Source organism: Capsicum annuum, chromosome 4, assembly GCF_002878395.1.
Source record: "Capsicum annuum cultivar UCD-10X-F1 chromosome 4, UCD10Xv1.1, whole genome shotgun sequence".
Classification (NCBI taxonomy): Eukaryota; Viridiplantae; Streptophyta; class Magnoliopsida; order Solanales; family Solanaceae; genus Capsicum; species Capsicum annuum.
This window is the reverse complement of record NC_061114.1, coordinates 106,750,682-106,775,554: the sequence shown is the minus strand read 5'-3', so window position 1 is coordinate 106,775,554 and position 24,873 is coordinate 106,750,682. Positions and strand designations below refer to the sequence as shown.

Below are 24,873 nucleotides of genomic sequence, written 5' to 3'. Positions count from 1 at the left end.
TGCCTAGAAATTTGCCATATATGATGAAGAAGAAAAAAAAGACAGAGAGATATTGACATGGTGATGGTGATGGCTATGGCAGCCATGATTGTGGGGGTGGGGGGACGAAGAGAGATAAAGAGAGCTGTAAGGGTGAGGAACATTAATGGTAATGATATGGCAGCTATGGATGGACAGGGGACGTGGGATGAGGGTGAAAGGCGGGGTAGGGGCGGCTGGACTAGGGAGGTGGGCTGGACGGGAGTGAGGGGGTGGTTGGACGAGGGATAGGGTTGGGGGAGGGTGGCTGAGAGGTGGGGTGGGGGCTAGACGGAGAGGGGGGGGTTTGGGGAAATGAGGGTTTTTTATTTTTAGTTTTAAAATTTATTATTTTTAAATTTTGAAAAATATTTTTTAATTAAAAATGATGGAGGGAAAAAAAGTCTATTTTTTATTTTTTTAATTTTAATGTTATTTTTAATTATTTTAATATAAAATTAGTCAAAAATTAACCTCCACTCGTACCCCCAGTACACTCTCTTTATCCTAGTCAATCATTTAATGTCACATAGGCAAAATCAACGGTTAAGGGACTTAAAATATTGTTTTTTAGTGAGTTCAGGAGTTCAGATACAAACATATAAGTAGAAGTGTCTAACTTATAAAACCAACCTAGTACAAGAGTCCAGAAGATCATTTTTTTTTTTTTTTAGTAAGGGTAAGCTAAATAGTGGTATATAATGTAATTTTCCCCTACTTTTAAATTTGTGCCACCCCGCATAGCCTATAACCCTACCGCACCCACCCCGTCTGATTCCGTCCTAGAATTCAACATCGACACAATTATTCATTCCACGGATAGCAGAATCGACAGGCAATTCCTTTTCAGTTTTGTCAATCCTCATGAATATATACATTGACATGTGAAAGAGACGTGATATATTCAAGTGGATCGAACTTTCAATGAATCATTTTCTTTATCCCTGGAGAAACATCAGATTAGCCAATAACATTATAATGGTCAAGCATTCTGTGTCATCCCTTGATTATGTGATGACAACATACAAAATAACAGACGTCTAAAAATGTAAGCAGACCGAAACTAGAGAGGAGGTATCATGGTGCACTATAAATATTTGAACCAAAAAAACCTGCATAATTAGATGAGTTCGCCTACTTACAAAACAAAATCACAGATATCACATTTTCCTCGGTCAAAGTAACGTGGAAATGAGACGCTTACAGGTTCCCTGTAATTGTTACAAAAGGAACTAATCTTCTATAATCTCTCCTCCTCCCAAGTGAACAACTATCAAGCACCCTTCCTAGCATCAACCGTGTGTTTTGCAATGCTAATTCTCTTGCTGACAAACCAGATTCAGATGCATTAGATTGTGCCACTGGTGCCGAACCTGCTTCAAACCCGAGGCCCGTTGTAAACTGCAATGGTCCGCTTCGACCCTTAAGTGATGTTTGAGATGCAAGGATCATCTCTTCGGTGCCAACAAGTCCATACTCAAATTGCCCCAGCTCATTAGGATGTGATCTGGGTAAAGAGCTACAGCTGTGTAAGAGGGCTTCCAGCACATTAAGTGCCTCCCAACACATAGGGCTTTCCACCAACTGAGATACAATTGCATATAATTGTGGACTCTGAGCAGCATCCATAGGAGTATGCTGAAGCAATGCCTTCAGCATAAGAAGGATAACACGCTGATATTCAACAGGCCCTTTTTCAAGAAGTTGTAGGAGGTGCCCAAATGCCAGAGTTGAGTGCTTAGGGAACCATTCATTGCATAGTAATGGTGAAACACAAGCTAGCAGGTTCTCTATTCTTTTGATCTCACCACGGGAGTAAGCTACGAAAACAGTAGCCAGTTCATCCATTGATTTTGATTGACACCAGACAGCTATATTGGCAGCAACAGAGCAAGCCCTTTGATGTTGCTGCTGTAGTGGCGACATAAACCCCATTACTACATCCTGGCTGAGCTGTAAGCAGAGCCAGGGAAGCAAGCCTGTGATATGCATCAACAGCCGTGTTTCTGCATCACCGAAGACGGAATCACATGAAGGCACTGTAATCCTTGATAGAAGCTCAACAGAAGCACCATGACTGACAGGGGACATAAGGCCTTTAAGAACCAGTGTCTGTACTCCCTCAAAGACTGGGAACTTTGCATTTGATGCTGATGGCTCACAAGCATTCCGTGATTCCAGACGTTGAAAGTCAGAACTGTCAGAAATACTTGAATCAAGCTCATCTCGAGGCATACTTGAAAGAAGCACATTCTCTGTTGTTCGATCTCTGAACGATAAACGGTCAATAACCAGACGGAAGAGCTCCAGCACTTGACAGTACACATGAATAAAATCAGTATGCAACATGGCAACACAACCCCAGAAAACCTGGGGATAGAGTATAACCTTTTCTGGTTCCATATTCTCCACCATCACCTGTAACGTTAACAAGATCTCCATAACAAAACCTAAAACAGCTGGTGTAGGATTTCCCAAGCACCTGTGAAGACAACGTAGAAGGGATACACATGCATCATTTGTTACACAGGGCCTTAGTGAACGGTAAATCTGGTGGGAACGGCAGGCCAAGTGTCTAGATGTACACTCCATAGCCCATTTAAGTGCCTCTGCTCCCCAAGTTTCTCGGAGATCTCCTTGAAAAAAGATAGCATCCACCATACTCTGCACAAGAGCAGACAAGAGTGCTGCACTTGGTAGCTCTGTTCTCAGTACCGTTGGGTCCTCATTCTCCCACATCATGCTACCTCGCTTAGATTGAACATACTTTATGAGGCTCACCACTTGCTGCTTATTCTCTCCATCATTATTTTCAACATCATATAACTCCAAGTGACGCCCTGCAAGTGAATACAATAAATTAACAAGCAGATGCTGACAATGCTCCAAGACAATGTCCTCTGAACTATCCATAGATACAAAAGTGACATGAAAGAGCAAAGGTAAATGCTCCCGGAAGTCCTCATCATTCTCATAAGCTATTTCAGCAAGTAGAATCAATGCTATGTCCGCGTGAGAGAGGGAGTGCTGCTGATGTCCTTGCAATGCTGATTGAAGTTCTTTTGCATTAATCCCGTGTACAGGCCCAGAATGCAACCCATCTTCCCCGGAATTTGGAGTGTCAATGAAGTAGTCTCCACTGTCTCGAGAAAGATGACGACTTCGCATACTTCCAGTTGAATTTCGCACACCCATTAATGGCCCTGACATGTTCACTAGTGATGGAAGAAGTTGGCCAGACCTACCAGAAGTTATGGGGACAATATTCAACTCAGGAGGCACAGGAGTCGATGGGCCTGAGGCACTTCGCCCTCCAACAGTAGCTGTTCTCCAGCTCAAGCTACTACTTGTGTTCCTCAGTGGACCATCAAGAGATCCACGAACTAATAAAGGTGACATGTGAGGTTCTACCACTGCTGCAACTTGAACCACAGAATGCCCCTGAGAAAATTCTAAAACAGTGTTTCCATTTCCCTCACCTCGGTTTGAACTAGACCTCAGAGGTTCTATGCTATCAAGCATTCGCTGAGCAAGTTGGTAAACCAAGTGATCAATAGTACGTTGGGGGCATATACGAGCTAAATATAAACTGACCCTTTTAGCAACAGAGAAGTATGTGGCAAATGCACCACTTATTTCTGCTGATGCATTTGAATCGCAATCTTCAATACCTTTTGCAATCAAAAAATCTAAAACTGGACTTATGTTCCTAGGTTTGCTGGCAATTGTACTCCAAAGCTTCTCAATTTCATCAGGGAATTGATCACCATGCCGCCACGTGACATAATAAAGGCTTTTCAATAGTCTGTCACTCCAACCAGAGTCCTTGAGTTTCCAGAAATTAAGATTCTCAATCCATGGAGCCATGCACGTCAAGACTTGATGCTGTGCAATTATATCGACTGCGTCAAGCTGCCTCTGCATGATTTCTTCACAAAGCCACTGACTAAGTTCAGGGTGATCTTTAGCAAGTTTACAAGAGAGTTTGTACTGGAACTGCTGATATGAGTCGGGAAGATTTCCTACAACAGCAGCTCTGTAGCCACCTGAACCCTCCATGCCATCCTCAGCCCATTCACGGACAGAAAGCGTCTCAAGCATCTGAAGGGCATCATCACGAATTTGTCTAGAAGGATCTACCACCTTGTAGAGGATCAGGCTTAAGAGTCTCTGAATTTCACATTTTGGTATCTCTTGACGCATGTAAACTTCTGCTAGCACGCTAAAGTAGCCATCTGCGATTGCAGCATCTGAGTAGTAGCACTGTACCAAATACAAACTTAAGTGCTACAGAGGTATAAAGACATGAACACCAAAAATCTACCAAAGCAAGAAAACATTAAATATAACTTTCTGCATGTAACAACAACAAATAAGTTGATCAATCTTCAACCTTAATTATATATCAAAAAGGTAGCAGTACATGCAACATTGAAAATGCTAAAAGAATGTGACCAAGACGCTTAACATGGAACAGACGCATTTCAACTACCTAAACAAAAAATCATACAAAGATTATTAATCAAAAGGGCATACCTCATAACACCATTATGCATGAATGTCTGTGCGCACGTGTATTTTAGATAATTCACGCATCAACAATCACATTTAAGATGGTTAGTCCGATTATACAAGTGCAATTTGAACATAAATCACATTAGTCGCTTAAGCAAACAAGTGTAGTAGATAATAAATGAATGAATTACATGCATAGAGTGATAGAGAAGTCCTACATGTAAAAGAAAAGGAAAAGAGCACCTGATCAATGCAAGCAGGAAATAGGTCCAAGTTTGTTACAAGAAGATTTCTTAGAGCTAACTTTGCAAGTGAAACTCGAAGATGATTTCCTCTGTGCCTATCTCGACCAGTTGTTCCTCTGACACTTTCACCAGTGAATCTTGAATAAGATGGAGTTCTTGGATCAGCAGGTGAATAACCAAATGGAGCCCTTGGTGCAGGCTCAATGAATAGGCTATTAATCCAAGATATTACACGCCCGCTCATCTTTCTTGCATTATCATCAAAGCAGGGGCCATAAAATAGAGAAGCCATTGCATTCGAGGAAGCCCACTGGATTGCCTCTACCTGTTCACTCAGGTCTTTATCAAATGATAGTTTGTCCATGGAGTCTTTTGATCGAGAGTGCTGAGAAGACTTGTATCGCTCTACTTCACGTCGATAGTCATTAACACTATCCTGATTCCAAGTATTGCTAGCATCATCACTCCAGGTGATCAGAAGATCAAAGAGTCGCCTCCTAGTTCTAATATCAAATTTCTCAGATCTGGAATCAATAAATTCAGGGGCCAGGGATCTCAATACAGAAGCAAGTGCATAACGGAGGGGTTGCATATCATGAAAACTCTCAGCAGATGCTGTTAATATCTGTCTGGTTGTATCTTCAATGAACTTTAAATAATGTTGGCGGAAAAATGGTTTCCTACTAAGCATTCCAGGCCAGATATTCTCAGCAACTGTGCGGTATATATTTGCAATGTGGATACGAAGTTCTTCTCGACGGGACCTTTGGCTCTGAAACAAAAAAATTGTACATCTACTTAAAAACCTAACAGGACATATATGCACACCAAATAAGTAAAGTGCATATGAATACCCATAACTACATGCCCAATTAGGCTTACAAAAAGTTCAGCACAGCATCTTGAAAGACTGTTGTAGTAATTACATGGAGTTCCATGCCAGAGAATCTGTTAAGCAAAATTTGGAAATTCTATTGCAAATATGATAGAAGCATCAATTTTACGGAACATCAATTTAGTGTCGGATTGCATATTTGCTTAACATCAATTATTAAGGACGTAATTGAGATTAATGAACACATCAAAAAGTTTGGATACAAGAGAATTGGTTAGAGAACATCATCAGCAATATCATCTCTTGCCATTAGCATGCAAGAAATGTGTTTTCCCGAACTATGGGCATTTGTTCAAAGGGAGATGTTTTAACACATGCCTGTCAGTCAATGTAAATAGATTAGTATGGAAAAAATCTTGATGTTATCCCTTCACTAACAGGTTTCTTTACTACAACTTTGCATCAAGTTGGAGGTTGCATTTTCTGGTTTTAACCCTCCAAGGATGCACCTATACATGTCATTTAGGAAAAGAAGAAAAAGTCTTCCAATTCAAGCCTTCAGTTTTCCACATGGACTAAGAAGTTCCATGTTCATGCTCTTTGCAGAACACTATGCCATGAAGTAGATAGAAACTCATAACAGTCCCGTGAATCCAAAGAAGGATGAATGAAGAACTCAATTACAGACATCAAATAATAGGGAAGATGAGAAAATGAAGAACAATGATGGGGAAGTATCAAAAGAATTACCTTCCATTTTGGTTTCCCTTCTGTCTCCAGAGAGACCTCGTCGACGAAAGACGCAAGCTCATTAAACATAACTTCACATATTTCAAGATTGGCGTGGCCAAGAGCCATTTTAGCTGCATGCTAAAACAAGCAAATAGAACAAATTACTTGACACATTGGTAACGCACAATGAAAAGTTTTGATTCTCTCCTACTTCCCTCAGCTGCAAGAAATACTTATACACGCACCATAACCCAAATTCCTGGGCTCTTATTCTTATAAAATATTTCAGAGAGACACAAAACTTTGAAAAACTTTATCAATATCTACGAATATGACGGTATATAGAGGATCTCCTAATAATAACCAGTGTCATAACAGGGAACAGCTCAAGGATTATTTATCAAACTGAGAACCATAAATTGTAACTTGATATCAGCCAAGTGTTTATTGGTGTATTTTCCAATTCTTACAATTAAACTCTGGTGCTTTAACATTCTTTCAAGTTCCAATGGCATACTGTTCGTCATAAATAGGCTTGAGGAAGTTGGAAGACCTATATTCAGTCAAAGGATCCTTAAATACTCATGAAAACAAGGTTAAAGAGAAATTACACCAACTTCATAATGCTGATCTCAATCCAAGTCTTCAACAATCAAAATTTCCATACCATCATCAATTTATCATTAGATTGTTAATATATAATTCCATGCTCCAACATTACATCGACAAATAAACACATACAAAAGCTTAACAACCTTACTATCACCTGAAAGGTTTTCTGTAGCCACTACTTACTATATTTGGTTCAGAACCAGACTTTAAGGATGGGAAGATTAGGTGAAAAAGTTCTTTTGTAGCTGTTGAACCACCACCTTCTTTACTATCAGGTGGACATGAGCATGCAAACATTCCATACATCAGCCATTGATCTAGCTTGTTATCTGCATCCTGTGATTGATGAGCCTTTCCGCCCAAATCAGAAGGAGTGATATAAGCAAGCCGCTGAATAACTTCCAGTCTGCAAGAGGCATCAAACAAAGATGGAACATTTAGTCACATGAATAAATTGCTTGAATCTGAAATTTTGAAAAACAGGAGCAACATCAACGAACAAGAAATTGAACTTGAAATATTCGTTCTCTCTGATAATGACCAAGATAGACTGGTCGAAAGAATGTATCAAGGTAGAACATGAAATAAATATAATGTTCATCTCATCCCAAAATTAGCAGACGTGTATTCCATGTCAAATTGCACACAGATCTTTCTTGCAGAGAGATAAACAAAATCATGATTCTAAGGGCAAGTAAAGAAATTTTATTAACATGAATCTTTTTCTTTCTATCAACAATATTATAGTTGAACTAAACCATTACACCCAAATCATTCCACAACAGAATTGTTTTGACTTTTCCAAGTATATCCGAAAGTCGCTTATAAAAGATAGATGATGCTCAAAAGCAGAAAGCAAGGCACAACTTTCACGTCTTAGATATCTATGTTGCCACAATTGGCTTACTTTGCATCGTGAACAGAACTTGGACACAGCTCAGCAGCATACTTGACAAGCTCACTAAGACACCGAGCCCATCTGTGCTTATCGGGGCTATCAAATAGTATAGATTGGAGAGTAACATCAGGGGGTACAGGATCAGACTCTCGCCTCAGATCAAATGGACGTCCTGAATCCCAGTAACAGCTCTGAACTATATCATCCTGCAAAAAGAAATAGCTCCTTACCAGATAAATACCTGAATTTCCTAATAAGAAATAACAGAAGTACCTGAATGCTCAGAATGCTATACACAAAGGAAAGAGCTGCTACATACCCCATTCTCTTCTAAAACATCAATTATAAATATGGGTTCGGCTTCATTTCTCAAGATATTATCTGATCGTTCGTGGAATGAAAGTTCCCTAATATCATTTCGCAAGGCACGAACACAACGCAGTAACTCCAGTGCTGTGTGTCGAATCTGACTATCCACAGAACTAAGGAATATAAGACCAACTGCATCTATCTCCGAAGCATGAAATTCGATTGTTTGGGAGTGATGGAAAGAAGACTTCTTGAATCCCTCGGTTCTATGCACACGCTTTGCATCTGAAACATCATATTCCACCTTATTGTCAGTTAGGCAAGCTCTCCAAAAGCACATGAGTTCCAAAAGGCGCTTCAGAGAAGTTTGAATGAGAAGAGGGAACTCATCTGGAAGACGCATAATGAAGTTTGCCATCCCTCTCATGACTGCAAATCGACGGTGTGGAAGGTATCTTACAATGCGATTGAGTACCTGTATAGCTTCCTCACGTACCCCTGGATCAATACTGATACCATGTTGAGGTATTATCCCGGTTATTTTATCACTTCGGCCAGCTTCTTCAACCAGATATGGTATACACTTCAGAACTGAGCGGAATAGATAACCCTGAGACTTCTCCTTTATTACAGCATCTGTGGCACATTTGTATTACACCAATTAGGCACAAAATTCACTTCTTCAGACAATCTAGAGACACAATTCAAAAGAAGAGATCCAAAGATAAGATAAGAAAAATTTTCTCTAGGGGATTAATGGAATGTGAAAAGGAAAGCTTACTAAGAGGTATGGCCAAAAAGGTGTTGGATGGTGAATAAACATTCAAAGGTTTTAGTATAATCCAAACCATACACATGAAAGTTGACTCATATAAAGTTTCAACTTTCAAGAACATAAGCTAGTATTTAAGATGATTACCTATGGTGGTCCTTGAGGAAGTAAGAAGAGCCTGGCTGTAGGTCTTGTGACAAGATCTCAAAATTGACTCAATTGCAGCCTTCACTTTTGGAATGTAGTGCCCAATACCACGGGCTGTCAATTTTTGTCATAACAAATGACTGACTCTAGAATAACGAGGCCAAAACAATGATAAGGAATACCAAGAAACTAAGAACCGTATTTACCATGAAGAATTTCCAACCCAACATGCTGGCTGGTTGGAGACATGACAATGGAAAGCAAAGCACGAAGACCAATAACTTTGGCTTCACTCGGACTATCTTGCTTCAGCAATTCCAAGATTGTATGGTTCATAGCAAAATCAATGTTGTGTTCAGCAATGGTCACACAGAAATCTACTAGTTTATCATGTTGCACATCCTGTGTAAGCATGCCTTTTCTGAGAACTGTAAGGAGTTGCGACGACACACTATCTAGGTAATCCCATACACGATTTGGAGGCTGGGAATCACCATGAACACTCAGGTAAAATCTTAAGACGCGGTGTAAACTGTCTAAGGCCATGAATCGGTGGCTCTTGTCCTACAGAAAGACCAACATTATATTATTCTTTCAACGATCTTACCCATACCAACTCCATAAGTAGATACAAATGACTCAGTTGATGCAGAAGAGAAAGTGAGAGCAGCTACAGCGACGTTTTACTTTGTTCCTAAAGTTACACAGCTTACCCTCAAATGCTTATAGAGTTGCTCCATATGAGGACCAAAGTTACTGAGGAAAAAATGTGGATCACCAAGACACAGCAGAAGTGAAACTAAAGGATAGCCAACCTGGGTTGCAAAACATATGCAAATTAGAGAAACAGAATGAGAAAGAAGCAACCACAAAACATTAAAGATGTCCAGAAACAAAAGTGTAAGAAAACAGCACACACTGTGGACAACAGAATGAGAAAGAGGTAACTTGGTAAAAATGCCAGGAAACATTAAAGTAGTCCAGCTAAAATCTTTACGAGACTTCTCCATAGGTTTTCTTGATCTGCTTTTCACCCCATCTATTTTTCATCATAGATGGAAAAATACCAGAGTGAGACACGTAAAAGTTCTCTAAATGGACTTTTTAAGATACTTACAGCAATATGTTTACTTTGCTTGTCCATCCAGTGCATGAGCTGAACCCTTATTCGTGCCACAGCTTCATGCCATAACGTTAGTGCAGGATCTATGAATGAAGGAGGCCATTGACCTTTTCCATTGTCTGCAAGAGGTGCTAAGATGTTTGATAGCATATTGCATAACGCATGATGAAGTTCGCTTTTTCGTTTATGTGGAGCACGATTAAGTGGGTTAGCTTTAGCCACAAAGGAAGCTGAAGCGTTCAGTCCACCCTCTGTCATTACCTGGAAATATTTTTATCTTTATAGTACCTCAATGCATATTAATTCAGTAAAATGACATAACGCATACCCCGAGCTTCAAATAGCGCATTCCATTTATAATACTAAGTGTTTCAATTCTAGCAACACTGGTATCTATCCGGCGTGTGTTGAGTTCCATGAAGAAGCGTTCTGTCACTGAACCAAATCTGGCGACAAGAGAAAGGGGAAACGGCAACACTCACAATAATGAAAAACATGGCTGAACTTGACATTCTCACTGATCAAAATCATTTGTGAATAGAAGTACGCAAACTGTATGATGTGTACACAATCAGGTTTTGCCGTTCACATACAACTCTCATGAAACTTGTCATTTTCTTCAATTGAAACACAATCAGGGTCTTCTTATCTTCAACACCATTTTTATCTTATCCTCGTTAAAATAAATGCCAATCAAGTTTGGATCAAGTGAGTGAGTTTGAAACTATCGGACTAGAAAGGTAGGAGTACCATTCACTTACCTGATCCTTGATAGGGCACCAAGGAGTTGGGCAACCAAATCAAGAAGAAGCCCCCGTAAATCAACCAATGAAGGGTAATCAACCTGGCTAACAACCCTGCAATAATAAAGTGTTGCACTACCACATAAACTTCAAGGGAAATAGCTTTATTACTATAATCTAGCAACTGATTACAGAATGAGAATATGGCAAGGTCGATCAGATTGTCCCTATTGGTCATTGCATCTGATTGAAGCATGAAAATATGTCAAGGTCGATCAGATAGTCCCTATTAGTCATTGCAATGGGAATAAAAACATATTTATAGAGAACAAAGTTGTAATACTTGGAAAGGTACAAAAACATGATCTGGCCATAGAATCACAAACCTACAAGACAGGAGTAATCCAGTTTAGGCCGAAACATCTATCGATAAAAGATGAAGACAAATTCACACCTATATCCACTTACTCTACTTCACTATGCTAGAACAGTAAGTACACTTGTTGGAGGCATGCCCTCTCGAAATAACCAGAGCCAACTCCACAGAACATTTTATGCACATGAAACTAATTAAGAATTGTGTCACTTGGATGTTAGAGATGAGGTAACAACAAGGTTTGAACAATGTATGTCCTATCTGAACATGTCACTGTAGATATGCATAAATTTCAAATAAGAAAATTACGCATACTGGATAAACAAATAATAGGAATACCAAGATCAGATTTGTGATTCTAGCATAGAGGGAAGAAAAAAACTCAAGGACCAAATAATGAGAAGTGGAGCAAAACAGCTGTTTCATTCTGGAAAAAGTTGTTAAAGAAAGAGAAAAAGTCCCACATTGATGGTTAATGAGATGGGTGATCTCTTTATAAGGCTTGGGCAATCCTCCTCCCTTTGAGCTAGCTTTTGGGGTCTGAGTTAGGCCCAAGACCTAATTTTACATGGTATCAAAGTAGTACCCATCTTGCCCATGTTGGGCCCCCAAATCAAAAATTGCCCAAGCACCAGATGTCCGGTCCTAGGTGTGAGGTGGGGTGTTAAAGAAAGAGAAAAAGTTATATATCCGGGCGGTGATAAATCTTATGACATCACCGAGAGCTACTCCTCTTCAGAATTCTGGAACGATTTGGTCGAAAGGAGTAGGTCATCTTTAAGAACCATGATTTTAAGCAAGAAAGTTTTACTCTGGCTGTGTCATTTATTATGTTTGGCGTCCAAAGCCAGCGGTAACAGAGTTAAAAGATGGAGAATGAATGAGCACCCTTCCAACTATTTTTGTTCTCAGAAATTTAATAGGGCAGGGAGATTCATTAGCATCATAGCAGTGCAAGGTCAACGAAGATCCATCATTATTATTCCAGAGTCTGTATTTAATGGGGGATGGGAGATGTTAGCACAGAAAATAGAAGCGTTCATTAATAAGAGGGGTTCGCCAATACTGAAGGAAATTTTACAACCACCAAACTCAACCTTTGCAGAAACTACCACAAGACTCAGATGGCCGACAAAAAATGGGAATTTGGAAATTTTGAACAGCAATAACATATGTATAAAGATTGTTGGTGTAAAACCCCGTAAAGTCCTAGCCCATTTCAGCCCCATATAACATGACAAAAGAGGTCCCAAACTAAAAAAATTTCAGCTAAGTGTTGACACTTGGTCAAATTTTTGGCCTCAATATTTCAATGGTTTCATTTTCGATCTTTCCGGCCTTAGATTGTCGATTTTTAAATTAATTTATGATCAGGGTTATCTATAGGTCATCATGGGTGAGTTTCGAAATTTTCAGACATCGTTTGAGTCACATTTGGATGACCAAAACAGCAAGCCAATGCGATCAGGACGCGCCGCGCTGGCTATCGCGTCGTCACCATCGACGCAGCGTGGCGCCTATCGCGTCACTGGGCGCTTTTCAACTCATTTAATTCCGAGTCCAGAGAGGTATTTCAGTCTTTTCCCCTCACTTTAACACGGGATTTAGATCCCAAAACAACATTATTGCCTCATCTATCACAATTCTCTCAAAATCAAAAGCATTCCCTTTCAAGAACAAACCCTAGCCCCTTTAACATTCAAGATCAAATTACAAGAAATCCCTCCATAACTTCCGAGAATTCGTCAATTGAGGTATGTTAAGTGTTCATCCATGGGCCCTTTTCACCCATGGAGTCCAAGAACCCAACTTTAAGTTTTTTGTCATGATTTTTTTTACATGTTTCCTTGAAGTTGCCTATAAATTTCCATGAATCTCAAGTTTATGTCATGTTTCCAAGAAATTGTTGTTATTATTAAACCCCACATGTTTGAATAATGTTATTTACTGATTTTAATCATAATTAGTGGTGTTGATGTTGAAATCATGCTATTACTACAAGCTTTAAACTATTCTCATGCTTAACTTAAACTATGAATATCAAGTGTTTGATGAAATGCCTACAAGAATGAATTTTAGACAAATGCTTTCACATTATGTCCCCAAGTTTTAGTACTATTTGCTATTACTACTATCGAGTCCTAGGGGCTATGAATACCCGAAAACAAAGTTGTTTATTTAATCTCAGTATCTTTAGAATAGTTTACAGATATGTTATGAGCATTATCAGTTCAGTCAGTTGTTATAATCAGTTAAACATAGGACAGTTCAGTATTCCAAGTCAGTTCAGTTGGGAGTAGGATTTAGCGTCGAGTGAGTGCAGGGATGGCAGCTTCCCTGTCAGTTAGGTAGAGTCGTTAGTAGCAGTCCCTAGATTTCAGAACTACGTAGCCAGCGTGTTCACGCTTGACTACCTCCTAGGGGTCACTCGTCAGTTTAGGCTTGACACCCTTAGTCCTTCGGGACAGTACATCAGTAAATCCACACAGCCAATGTTAGTACCCGTGGCACAATACTGACACCCTTCCAACTGGGGTCACAGGTTGGACCCCAATTTGCTCATATTGGGGCATGTCAGTTAAATAATAGCTCCCACAGTCTCAGTCCAGTAATCAGCTCAGTAATTCAGTTTTAGATTTGCTTGACTATAGCATACAGTTATCAGTTATCAGTATTTTAGTATTTCAGATTACAGATTATATTCAGAACATGTTTTATGCTTGGTCATACATTCTCAGTATTTACAGCTTTCATGCATCCTAGTCAGTACTTCATGCTATTTATTCAGTCAGTTATTACTCATGCACATGAAACCATGCACATCAGCCTACCTCATTTAGCATACCAGTACATTCAAAGTACTGATCGCATACTCTTTTCTAGCACTATGATGTATCATATCATAGGTTCGGATCGCATACTCTTTTCTAGCACTATGATGTATCATATCATAGGTTCGGACGCTCAGTTCCCGGATCGCGCATAGACCTTCCAGATTTTCAGCCGCAGTAGTGGTGAGTCCTCATATTTTGAGGACAGGCTATATTTCTTTTCATATTTTCAGTTTAGTAGTTAGTTGGAGTTAGTTAGGGTCTGTCCCATCAACTCGTATTCAGTCAATTTTAGAGGCTTTCGGACATTTCAGACAGTCAGTCAGTTTGTCTTTATTTTATCAGTTTCAGACATGTTTTCCAGATTCATGATTTCAGAAATGTTTCAGCATTTTAAAACCTTATGGCATATTCAGTTATTCCACATGTTGTTCTGTTGATTATTATTCAGTGCTCACAGTGGTTAGCTTGTGGTCCCTCGGAACTTTAAACACATGTGGTGCCCAAGGTGTACTCTCGGGGCGTTACAGTTGATTTTTTTTGGTCTTTCGAAGGAGGACATCCTCAACAGATGTTTAGTGGGCTGCTTTTCGGGTGATTGCTATTTTGTTCCCACCATAGCAGAAGTGAGAAGATAGGTGTCAAGCAAATGGGGTAACACAGTGGGTATGTGTCTTCGACATGAATGGGTTTCAATTTCTTTTCGAGTTCCCTTCCCGAGCCTCAGCAGAGCAAGTCAAGCTTGGCCACTGGAGTATGCGGCAAGCTACACTAGACCTTTCATGGTGGACACCAACTTCTGGGTGCGTCGATGAAAAGGTTAGTCTTGAGTGGTCTTAGGTTAGGATTCTTGGGTTTATTCTCAGCCTCTGGACCTCAATTGTCGTGAAAGAAATTGTAGATTATTGCGATGGATGGATTGAGACGGAAGAGGAACCAACTCTAAAAAATCATTTAAGACGGGCAAGAATAAAGGTCAAAGGCTTACCCGATTCTATTCCCAGAACGGTAGAGATAGAACATGAAGGGTATTACTATACTCTCCCTCTCTGGGTTGAAATTCCAGCTAGGGTCCGGCAATGCTTATCGAAAAATACAAAAACAGGGCCTTCTAAACCCTATGCTAAGGCTAGGGCTAGGGAGGTACAATCCTTGGGAAGAGCCGAGGGTTTGAATTTTAAACACCTCACACGTGGAGAAGAGTCGGCAGACACGTTCTCTCTTAAAGAAGTTTAATTGGGTTAGATAAGGTCAGTTGTTGGGCCAGTTCCATTAAGCCCAATAAATAAGACGACCATCAGCCTAGCAACCAAATTAAAAATCACCGGTTCTGAGAAAATTGAACCACCTATTATGTTTAAGTCTGTGCCCTCTTTGGAACCTACGACAAAATTTTTCGATCCCATGCAACTGGAAGTCTCTTCTTCCACTCACTCTTTCTCTCTCTGGTTCCTGATTTTTATACTACACAAAACCAAGTCTCAGGCTCCCAATCCATCCGGGTGATGGATGGATATCTCTGACCCCATTAAAACAGGGGAGACTTTCCATGAGGTTGAAAGGGATTCACATGGTCTTATATGGGGAACCATCACCATGCAATATAGAAGATATTCCTTCTACTGAACTTCTCATTGAAAAGGCTGAATCAAAAGCTTCACTGTGGATGCACTTGAACATCATCAAACTTAGCAAACAATTCGGAGTTGACTTTGAAGGGTGTGAAGGGGATGCTGTCTTTTTTAATGAAGATCGATAGTAGAAGAAAAAAAATGGGAAAATTGTCGGCAGGCATAACACCTGAATTCAAGCCAAAGGGGCAGAAACAATTAAAAGGTTTGATCTTAGGCATTAAGTACAAAGACGGGCAACCAAGGATCGGGGGAGGGACAATCTCAAAGTGGATTAATAAAGATAAACATTCTATCATGGAATGTGAGGGAACTGAATGATGGGGAAAAAGGGGGATTAATTAAAACACTGCTCAAGGAATGGAGATGTGATGTGGTGGTTCTACAAGAAACAAAAATAGAAGGAGATATTACCAACATAGCTAGACATGTATGGGGTAACAGATGGGTAGATTTTGTCAACCTTGAGGCTATTAGAACTAGTGGAGGCATTCTCATCATGTGGGATAAAAGAGTGTTGGATGGGGAATTGGTTGAGTCGGGCAGTTAAAGTATTACCTGTAAGCTCACTGACTTTAGACAAGACTTCACATGGTTCATCACAGGGGTTTATGGATCAAACAACAGAAGGGGGAGGTTAGAACTATGGTGGGAGTTAGCAGCTTCAAGGGGTTTATTTAATGGACCATGGGTGATATGTGGTGATTTCAACACTACTAGATTTTCTAGCGAAAGAAGCAACACCCACAATCTCACAAGAGCTATGAAGGAGTTTTCTAACTCAATCAATGAACTTGAGCTAGTAGATCCTCCTCTTTCTGGAGGTTCCTTCACCTGGAATAAAGGGAACAACCAAGGTATTGCTTCAAGAATTGATAGGTTTCTCTTTTCAACTGAATGGGATTAACAATTTAGCAAGATCAAGCAATTTTTGTTGCCCAGAATTGTTTCAGATCACTGTCCAATCCAACTTGTGGACATTGGGACCAAAGGAAGTCTTATTTCAAGTTTGCTAACTGGTGGTTGGAGGTAGATGGGTTCAAAGATATGGTTAAATCTTGGTGGCTCTCTTTTGCAGTTCAAGGCCATCCGGACTTTGTTTTAGCTTCGAAGCTAAAATTGTTGAAAGCTAAACTAAAGGAGTGGAATGCCGACAAATTTGGCAATCTGGCAAGGAGAAAATCAAAGTTACTGGCCCAACTAACAAATCTTGATGTTTTGCAGGAACAAAGAAATCTTACTGATGATGAATTGATTCACAAAGACAATTTATCAATGGACTTAGATGACATTTTCAAATATGAGGAGTCTTCTTGGAGGCAAAAATCAAGAATTCTATGGTTAAAACAGGGAGATAAGAACACTAAGTTCTTTCATAGGATGGCAAATGCTCATAGGAGATCAAATACTATAGACAAACGGGAGATCCAGGGAGAGGAAGTCAGCGACTCAAACGTCATCAAAGAAGAAATCATCACTTTTTACAAACAAATGTATTCTGAATCATGGAGGCCTAGCTTTATCATCCAGAATCAGACCTCAGTCGCTGATGAGGAAAAATTATGGTTGGAAAGGCCTTCCGAAGAGCAGGAGGTGCTTCACAGTATCAAATTATGTGCAGAAGACAAAGCCCTAGGTCCTGACGCCTATTCAATGGGATTTCTCAGTGCTTGCTGTGAATTTCTGAATGCGAACATCCTCCGGACTATGGAAAATTCACTCTCATGCTTTTTTTTTAGAAAAGTCTTAATGCTACATATGTGGCTCTTATTCCAAAGAAAAATGAAGCCAAAGAGTTGAGAGATTATAGGCCAATCAGCTTGATTAGCAGTATTTACAAGATTATCTCCAAGACCTTAGCGGAAAGAATGAAAAAGGTGATCGAGAAGATAGCAGGCAAACACCAGATAGCCTTCATTAAAGTAGACAAATTGTTGATGCTTTCCTTATTGCAAACGAATATGTTAATACTAGGCAGAAGGATAAGAAACCCGGCATCTTTTGAAAACTAGACAATGAGAAAGCTTTTGATCATGTTAACTGGAAGTATTTGATCAATATTATGAGGGCAATGGGCTTTAGGATAAATAGCTTAAATGGATCTACTATTGCATCAGTAGAGTGAAGTTCTCTATTCTTATTAATGGATCCCCTGAAGGATTTTTTCAATCCGAAAAAGGTTTAAGGAAAGGAGACCCACTTTCTCCTTTTCTTTTCATCATAGCCATGAAGGGACTTAGCAGTATATTGAGAATCTCTACAACTAATGGTGATTTGAAGGGGTTCACTGTTCAAAATAGGGAAACAGTTTAGAGATCTCACATCTTCTTTATGCAGATGATGCTTTGATACTTTGTGATGCAGAACCTGCTCAATTGATGCATTTGAGGTTAATTCTTATTGTTTCTGAAGGTATCTCCGGACTTTATGTAAACTGGAGGAAGAGCCAAATGTTTCCTGTCGATGAAGTCCCAAACTGTTATATTCTTGCTGGAATTTTAGGTTGTGAACTGGGTGCTCTACCTACAAAATATTTGGGTCTTTCTTTGGGCTCAAAAAATAAAGTGGTTGATATTTGGGAAGGGGTACTGGATAGACGTGAAAGGAGGCTTGCAAGATGGAAAGCCCAATACTTGTCATTAGGGGGAAGGGTCATTCTAGACAGTAGTGTTTTGGACTCTCTTCCCACCTACATAATGTCTCTTTTTCCCATTTCTGACAAGGTGAGGAAAAGCATAGACAAGCTGAGAAGAAACTTTATTTTGGAAGGGAACATGGGCAGCAAACGTTTGCATTTGGTCAAGTGGAATATTCTGATCTCTAGTAAGAAGGAGGGAGGACTAGAAATCAAAAATCTCAAATTACAAAATATGAGTCTATTATTCAAGTGGCTTTGGAGATATAAAACTGAGGTGCAAGCATTATGGCGACAAGTTATACAGTGCAAGCATGAATAATTGGGTCACTGGACTACTAAACTAGTGACTTATGCTTATGGAATGGGAAATTGGAAATCCATCGGGTATCTTTGGGGGGTGTTTATAGCAAATACAGAGGTTAGATTGGGCAATGGGATGAAAATCTCCTTCTAGAAAGACAATTGGTTAGGGAATGGGCCTTTAATAGATCAATTCCATGATATGACTGGGAGATTCCTAGAGTTACCGATCTCTTGGGTAAGCTTGAAGGTTTTTCCGGACTAAAAGAGGAGGAGGATTTTTTCACTTGGAAAGGCGGCGCCAAGTCTGTTTTCTCTGTCAAAGCAACTTACAACTACTTAATTGATCTGGAGCAGATCCACAAACCATGGCCATGGAAAGAGATATGGAAAGTAAAAGTTCCTTCCAAAGTGGTATGTTTTACTTGGTTAGTAGTACGGAAAGCTTGTCTCACTCATGATAAACTTCAAAGAAGGGGTTTTTAGCTCTGTTCTAGGTGCTTTTTGTGCAATCAAGAAGATGAAATGAATGAACATCTTTTCTTGCATTGCTCATTTACCAAACAACTATGGCAACTTTTTGCAGCTCTAGCTCAAATTGTTTGGGTGATGCCCCAGAGTACTTTTGACCTAATATGCAGTTGGAACAATATACAAGGAGAAACTTGCCACAAAGACTGGTGGAAGAATGTTGGTTTTAATACTCTTAAAAACTGAAAATAGAGATGAGTTAGAAGAGAAGAGACGCAGAGAAGTTTATTTTTCTTTTCTAGTAAAACTACATATTATTGATCATCAACTCCTCCTTAAATAATGCTATTACAACCAAAAATAGATTAAACTTACCATAAAAGAAAACCTATTTGCTACCAAAAACTAAAAATCCTAATTAAAGTTGGAGAAAAATAAAAAAAATAAATCACGTGCATTATTCCTTAAAATAACTTTTAACAAAGAATGTTCCAGCTTGCATATGGTGGACAATTTGGAAAGAGAGAAATGCAAGATGTTTTGAAGGCAAAACCAGTTCAATTCAGAAGATCAAGAGCTCCTGCATTTTTCTTCTTTATTTTAGGTGTAAAGAAGAGTTAGTTGATGATGTTGAATCATTACTAGACTTTTTGACCTCTTTGTAAGTTTTGTTCAAGGCTATATCTGTAGATTTGATATACCAGGCCTGTTTGGGGTAATGATGAATATAACTCGTTACCAATTTCAAAAAAAAAAAAAAAAAGTCTCACATTGGTGGTTAAGGAGATGGGTGGTCTCTTTATAAGGCTTGGGCAGTCCTCCTCCCTTTGAGCTAGCTTTTTGGGGGGTGAGTTAGTCCCAAGACCTAATTTTACAAAAGTAAAAAGGAAGTTGAGTGTCAGAAATTATGAATTAGCTTGACAAGTTATTACCTGTCTGCATTTATTAGCCAATCAAAAACAAAATTTTCAAGCCCAACCCAAAGCTTCTCTGCAGTTTGGAAAAGCACATTAAACTTCATAGAATTTGACTAGCTCCCTGGGGAAAGGAATATTTATTGTTGAAATTAACTCTACAAAAGTACCTGTGAGTCCTTCTTGTGGACAACACTCAACGAAGCGAATACACGCAGAGCAAAAGATGCATTCCACAGCAAGCTAAACCATCCAAGAAGCAAGTCAGATGCTTTCAACAGAAATTTACAGATCTAGGATTATTTATCATATCATACAGTTCAGGTACAAACATGAATAATTTACTAAAATAGAACAATACACATTCATTTCCTTTGATGTCAATTGAGTTTTAAGAAGATACTTCCAAATAAGGGATAAAGTTGAGACTTTTGAGCCCATTCTCACATAAGTCAATTGTCTTCTTTATATTTTTCTTGAAACATCTTGTAGTGAAGTCCATAAGAATCTAAACTTGAGAAACTGCTGGGCATTGATGCAATTTGATAATTAATAAACACATGCTTTGTACGTAGATTGTGATATGTGTACTGAGAACCAGGCCTTAAGACTCATATATAGTGTGTATCAAAGAATGCCCTGTGCTGACATATTTTAGGAAACATATCTGTGTTTCATTCAAATTCCTGCAATATCGCGATAATAACAAAAGATTTTCCTGACTAATTGAGTTGTAAAAGGATTCTAAGTATGGACAATCATGTGGTTATGTTTGGTAAGACACGGCCTAGGAGTCCTTCCTGGAAAAAAGAAACCAATTGATTTGGTTTCATTCTAGGAGTTCTCCTTTGAAAAGAACTGCGGATTAATTGGTCCCCTTAACAGCGTTATTAACGAGATTGATAGATATTGTGTGCAATGTTGATTATTGAGAGACAGTGCAAGCAGTTCAAAGAATTCAAGCAATTCATTTTTATGAGAGTTCAAGGGATGTTTATCTGAGAGTGCAACAAACAAGACTGAGATACATTAGTCGTTATATCATTGTTTTGATTCATTGAGTCCGGTACTAGTTCATTTGCCATAGGCTTTCACGTTGTAACCATTTGCTTATTCATAAGTATCTGAAGGTTGTTTTTGTTGATTAAAAAATTTGTTTTTCAAGTGGGTGGTGACTTTAAGGGAGTACAACAGTCGGCTGACTGTTGGAGTTAACGCTTAGAGTTTAGTTTTAGATTGCAGGAGTTGTAATATGAGTTTTGGCTAATTCTGTTTAGTGCGGATTTAGAGTTAAATCCTTCGGTAGTAGGTTATGATCTTTACACTTTTTGAGCCGAGTGGTTTTCCACATTAAATTTTGTGTTCATTACTACATTGCACTTTACAGTTTTTAGTTGTTAAGTTATTAAATCTAGAATGGATAGAATACGAGTTAGAAGACATAGACTTACATGATGATAGACATTATTATTCAGATTGGTAGATTAAAATGATAAACTACAAATACTTAGAATATTGGAGAAAAGATATGGAAGAAATAAGATTAATAGAAATATTAATGAAAAAGAATTTAATTGAATAAATGAAAACAAAATATATGGAACATAAAGAATACTAACAACAAAGGAATGTTATGATAAAGCATTTAATCAATATGAAATTATACGCTAGATATCTAACCCCCTTCTACCCCCAATTTGGTATCAGAGCCTAGTAGTTAAAATACTAACAAATGGACAACACACAAAAATCACAAAGATATAAAAAACTAAAACAAATAATATCTGAAAAACGAAGAGAATTAAAAATAAGGAGAGAAAGACTACAATATATCATAATTGTTGGAGTATGTCAAGAATCAATAAATACACAAAGGGAAGAAATATCACATTTGGAATCACAAATAGATAACTCAGAATACATATATCAACATGACCTATATACGATTAAGTAGATAAAATAAACAAAGAATTTATAATAGATGAAAAAATATATGAAAACTATGAAGGATTAAAAATAAGAATAGTTTTTTCTAATTTAGGAAGAAGATATAAAAAAATAGGCGAACATTTATATTTAATGCTAGAAAAAAAATTTAAATTAGAAGATAAGTTAACAGTTATGGTAAGGATAGAAAAAGAAAATGAAAAAATAAACAGGAAAAAAGAAATAGATAAGATAAAACAACAAACTACGGATGAAATACGGAAAATAGAAGAAATAAAAAATAATAGGATTTCAGAGTTAGAAAAGGAATTGCAAATGCTAAAAGATTTATATAAAAAAAGACAAAGAAAAAAAAAATGAAAAGGATAAAGAACAAAAACAAATGATTATGATTCAGAAGATAGGAAAACATATACAAAAATTTTAGAAAGAATAGAAGATCTAGAAATTAAGGAAAAAGAAGAAGCAGTCAATAAAAAAATAGAAGAAATAAACACAGAAGTAAATACTCTTGATAAAAAGGACGACAAAAATATAATACCTAGTACATCAGAAATAAGAAAACCAACAAATAATTACAAAGATAAGCCTAAGAGGTACAACCCAAACAATGAATATAGATGGACACCAAAACAAATAGTTAATAAAAATTACAACTTCTTAGATTTGGACTGTGTAATAGATACAAACAAGACGATATAACTATGAGTAGGATATATATCAAAACAAATACTAGATAATAGTATAGACACGACAGATACACCAGAATACATTGAAAGAACATTAATAGGAAAAGTAAAATTATGGCTATCAAATTTAACTGAGGAAAGTAAAAAGGTACTAAGATCTGACAAAAACACAGAAGGAATAACTAAAGCATCACCAATAGAAATATTGAAAAAATATGGAACAGCTATAAGAGATGAGTTTAGTAGTACGGCAACAGCAGAAAAAGAACAAAATATAGAAAAAGATACAAATAGGAACCTAATATTGAAATTAGCAATATGTAATATGTGCTACATTGATGAATATACATATGAATTTAGAGAATATTATTATAAGGGAAAATATAATATAGAAGAAAGTAAGGAAATAAGAAAATTATATTTTGACAAGCTACCTGAACCATTCAGTTCAAAAATAATAAAAAGTTGGGATAAAGCAAAAATAATAGATACTTTAGGAGCAAGGATAAAATTTTTACAACAATGATATAGAAATATATGTGAAAAATATAGGGAAGAAATAAAAATGAAAAAAACATTAATAAAAAATTTAGCATGTTGTGAAGATAAGATGGCACCCCAATTTGGATGCGAAGAAAAATATTACAAAAAAAAAAAAAGGCATAAGCAACAACAACAACAACAACAAACCCAGTATACTCCCACCTAGTGGGGTCTGGGGAGGGTAGAATGTACGCAGTCCATACCATTACCTTTAAAGAAGTAGAGAGGTTGTTTCCGATAGACCCCCGGTTCAAGACACAAGACAATAAACCAGAACTTCCAAAGCAAGAAACGTGATAAAACGAACATAGATACGACAACCACAAAAATAAAGTACATTACCAAACAAAAGACACCAAACAAAACCTAACTATTGACTACGATTCAAACACCCACCTTATCCCTCTATCCTAGTGTTCTACCTCCAAATTTTCCTATCCAGGTTCATGTCCTCGATGAGCTGTAACTGCTCCATGTCACGTCTAATCACTTCTCTCCAGTATTTTTTCGATCTACCCCTTCCTCGTTTGAAACCATCTAACGCCAGCCTCTCACATCTACGAACTAGGGTATCCATGTCCTCCTCATCACATGACCAAACCATCTCAACCTCACTTCCCGCATTTTATCCTCCACCAATACCGATCCCGCCTTCTCCCGAATAATCTCATTCCTAACCTTGTCCGCCCTTGTAAGACCACACATCCAACGCAACATCCTCATTTCCGCCACCTTCAACTTTTGGATATGAGAACTCTTAACTGGCCAACACTCTGCTCCATACAACATAATCGGCCGGACCACAACTCTATAGAATTTGTCTTTAAGCTTGGGAGGCACCTCTTATCACATAAAATTCCCGAAGCGAGCCTCCATTTTATCCAACCTGCCCTAATACGGTGAGATACATCCTCATCTATCTCTCCATTCCCCTGAATCGTAGACCCAAGATACTTAAAACTATTCCTCTTACAGACTGCTTAAGATTCCAACTTCACTACCACCTCCTCCTCGTGCCTCGAGTCACTAAACTTACACTCCAAATACTCCGTCTTGGTCCTACTCAATCTGAAACCTTTAGACTCCAGGGTTTTCCTCCAAACCTCCAGCTTATCGCTAACACCTGCCGCGACTCCTCAATCAAAACTACATCATCCGCAAAAAGCATACACCAAGGCACCTCGCCTTGTATATTCCGCGTCAACACATCCATCACCACAGCAAATAAAAACGGACTAAGAGTTGATCCCTGGTGCAACCCTGTCAGGACCGAAAAATGCTCAGAATCTTCTCCCACCGTTCTTACTCGAGTCTTCGCCCCCTCATACATATCCGTAATCGCTCTGATGTACGCCACAGGCCCCCCTCGCCTCCAAACATCTCCAAAGAACCTCCCTAGAGACCTTGTCATACGCCTTTTCCAAGTCAATAAACACCATATGAAGATCCTTCTTCCTCTCTCTATACAGCTCTACCAGTCTACGCACTAGGTGAATTGTCTTAGTCGTCGAACGACCAAGCATAAAACCAAATTGATTCTCCGAAATAGACACAATCTTCCTCAACATCCGCTCCACCACCCTC

The 24,873-nt window shown here is 38.5% G+C and overlaps 1 protein-coding gene across 11 annotated transcripts in view; it reads right to left on the bottom strand.

The window, feature by feature from the left end:
• Positions 1-963: 963 nt before the first annotated feature.
• The window catches only part of LOC107867919 (protein furry homolog-like), a 45,971-nt gene continuing 22,061 nt past the window's right edge, over positions 964-24,873 (bottom strand). For 4 of the 11 annotated variants that reach the window (XM_016714406.2, XM_016714409.2, XM_016714408.2 and 1 more), the window contains 14 exons: positions 20,281-20,353; positions 20,129-20,186; positions 10,968-11,063; positions 10,535-10,652; positions 10,201-10,467; positions 9,797-9,898; positions 9,290-9,647; positions 9,084-9,197; positions 8,175-8,800; positions 7,865-8,061; positions 7,141-7,363; positions 6,364-6,483; positions 4,777-5,550; positions 964-4,281 (listed from right to left, as the gene is read on the bottom strand). In XM_016714406.2, coding sequence (XP_016569892.1) covers positions 1,219-4,281; positions 4,777-5,550; positions 6,364-6,483; positions 7,141-7,363; positions 7,865-8,061; positions 8,175-8,800; positions 9,084-9,197; positions 9,290-9,647; positions 9,797-9,898; positions 10,201-10,467; positions 10,535-10,652; positions 10,968-11,063; positions 20,129-20,186; positions 20,281-20,353 — 6,189 coding nt within the window. In that variant the 3' untranslated portion in view covers positions 964-1,218. Of the gene's footprint in view, positions 4,282-4,776; positions 5,551-6,363; positions 6,484-7,140; positions 7,364-7,864; positions 8,062-8,174; positions 8,801-9,083; positions 9,198-9,289; positions 9,648-9,796; positions 9,899-10,200; positions 10,468-10,534; positions 10,653-10,799; positions 11,064-19,966; positions 20,062-20,128; positions 20,187-20,280; positions 20,354-24,873 lie in introns of those variants that run through there. The other 7 variants (XM_047411929.1, XM_047411930.1, XM_016714410.2 and 4 more) reach the window with 6 other exon arrangements.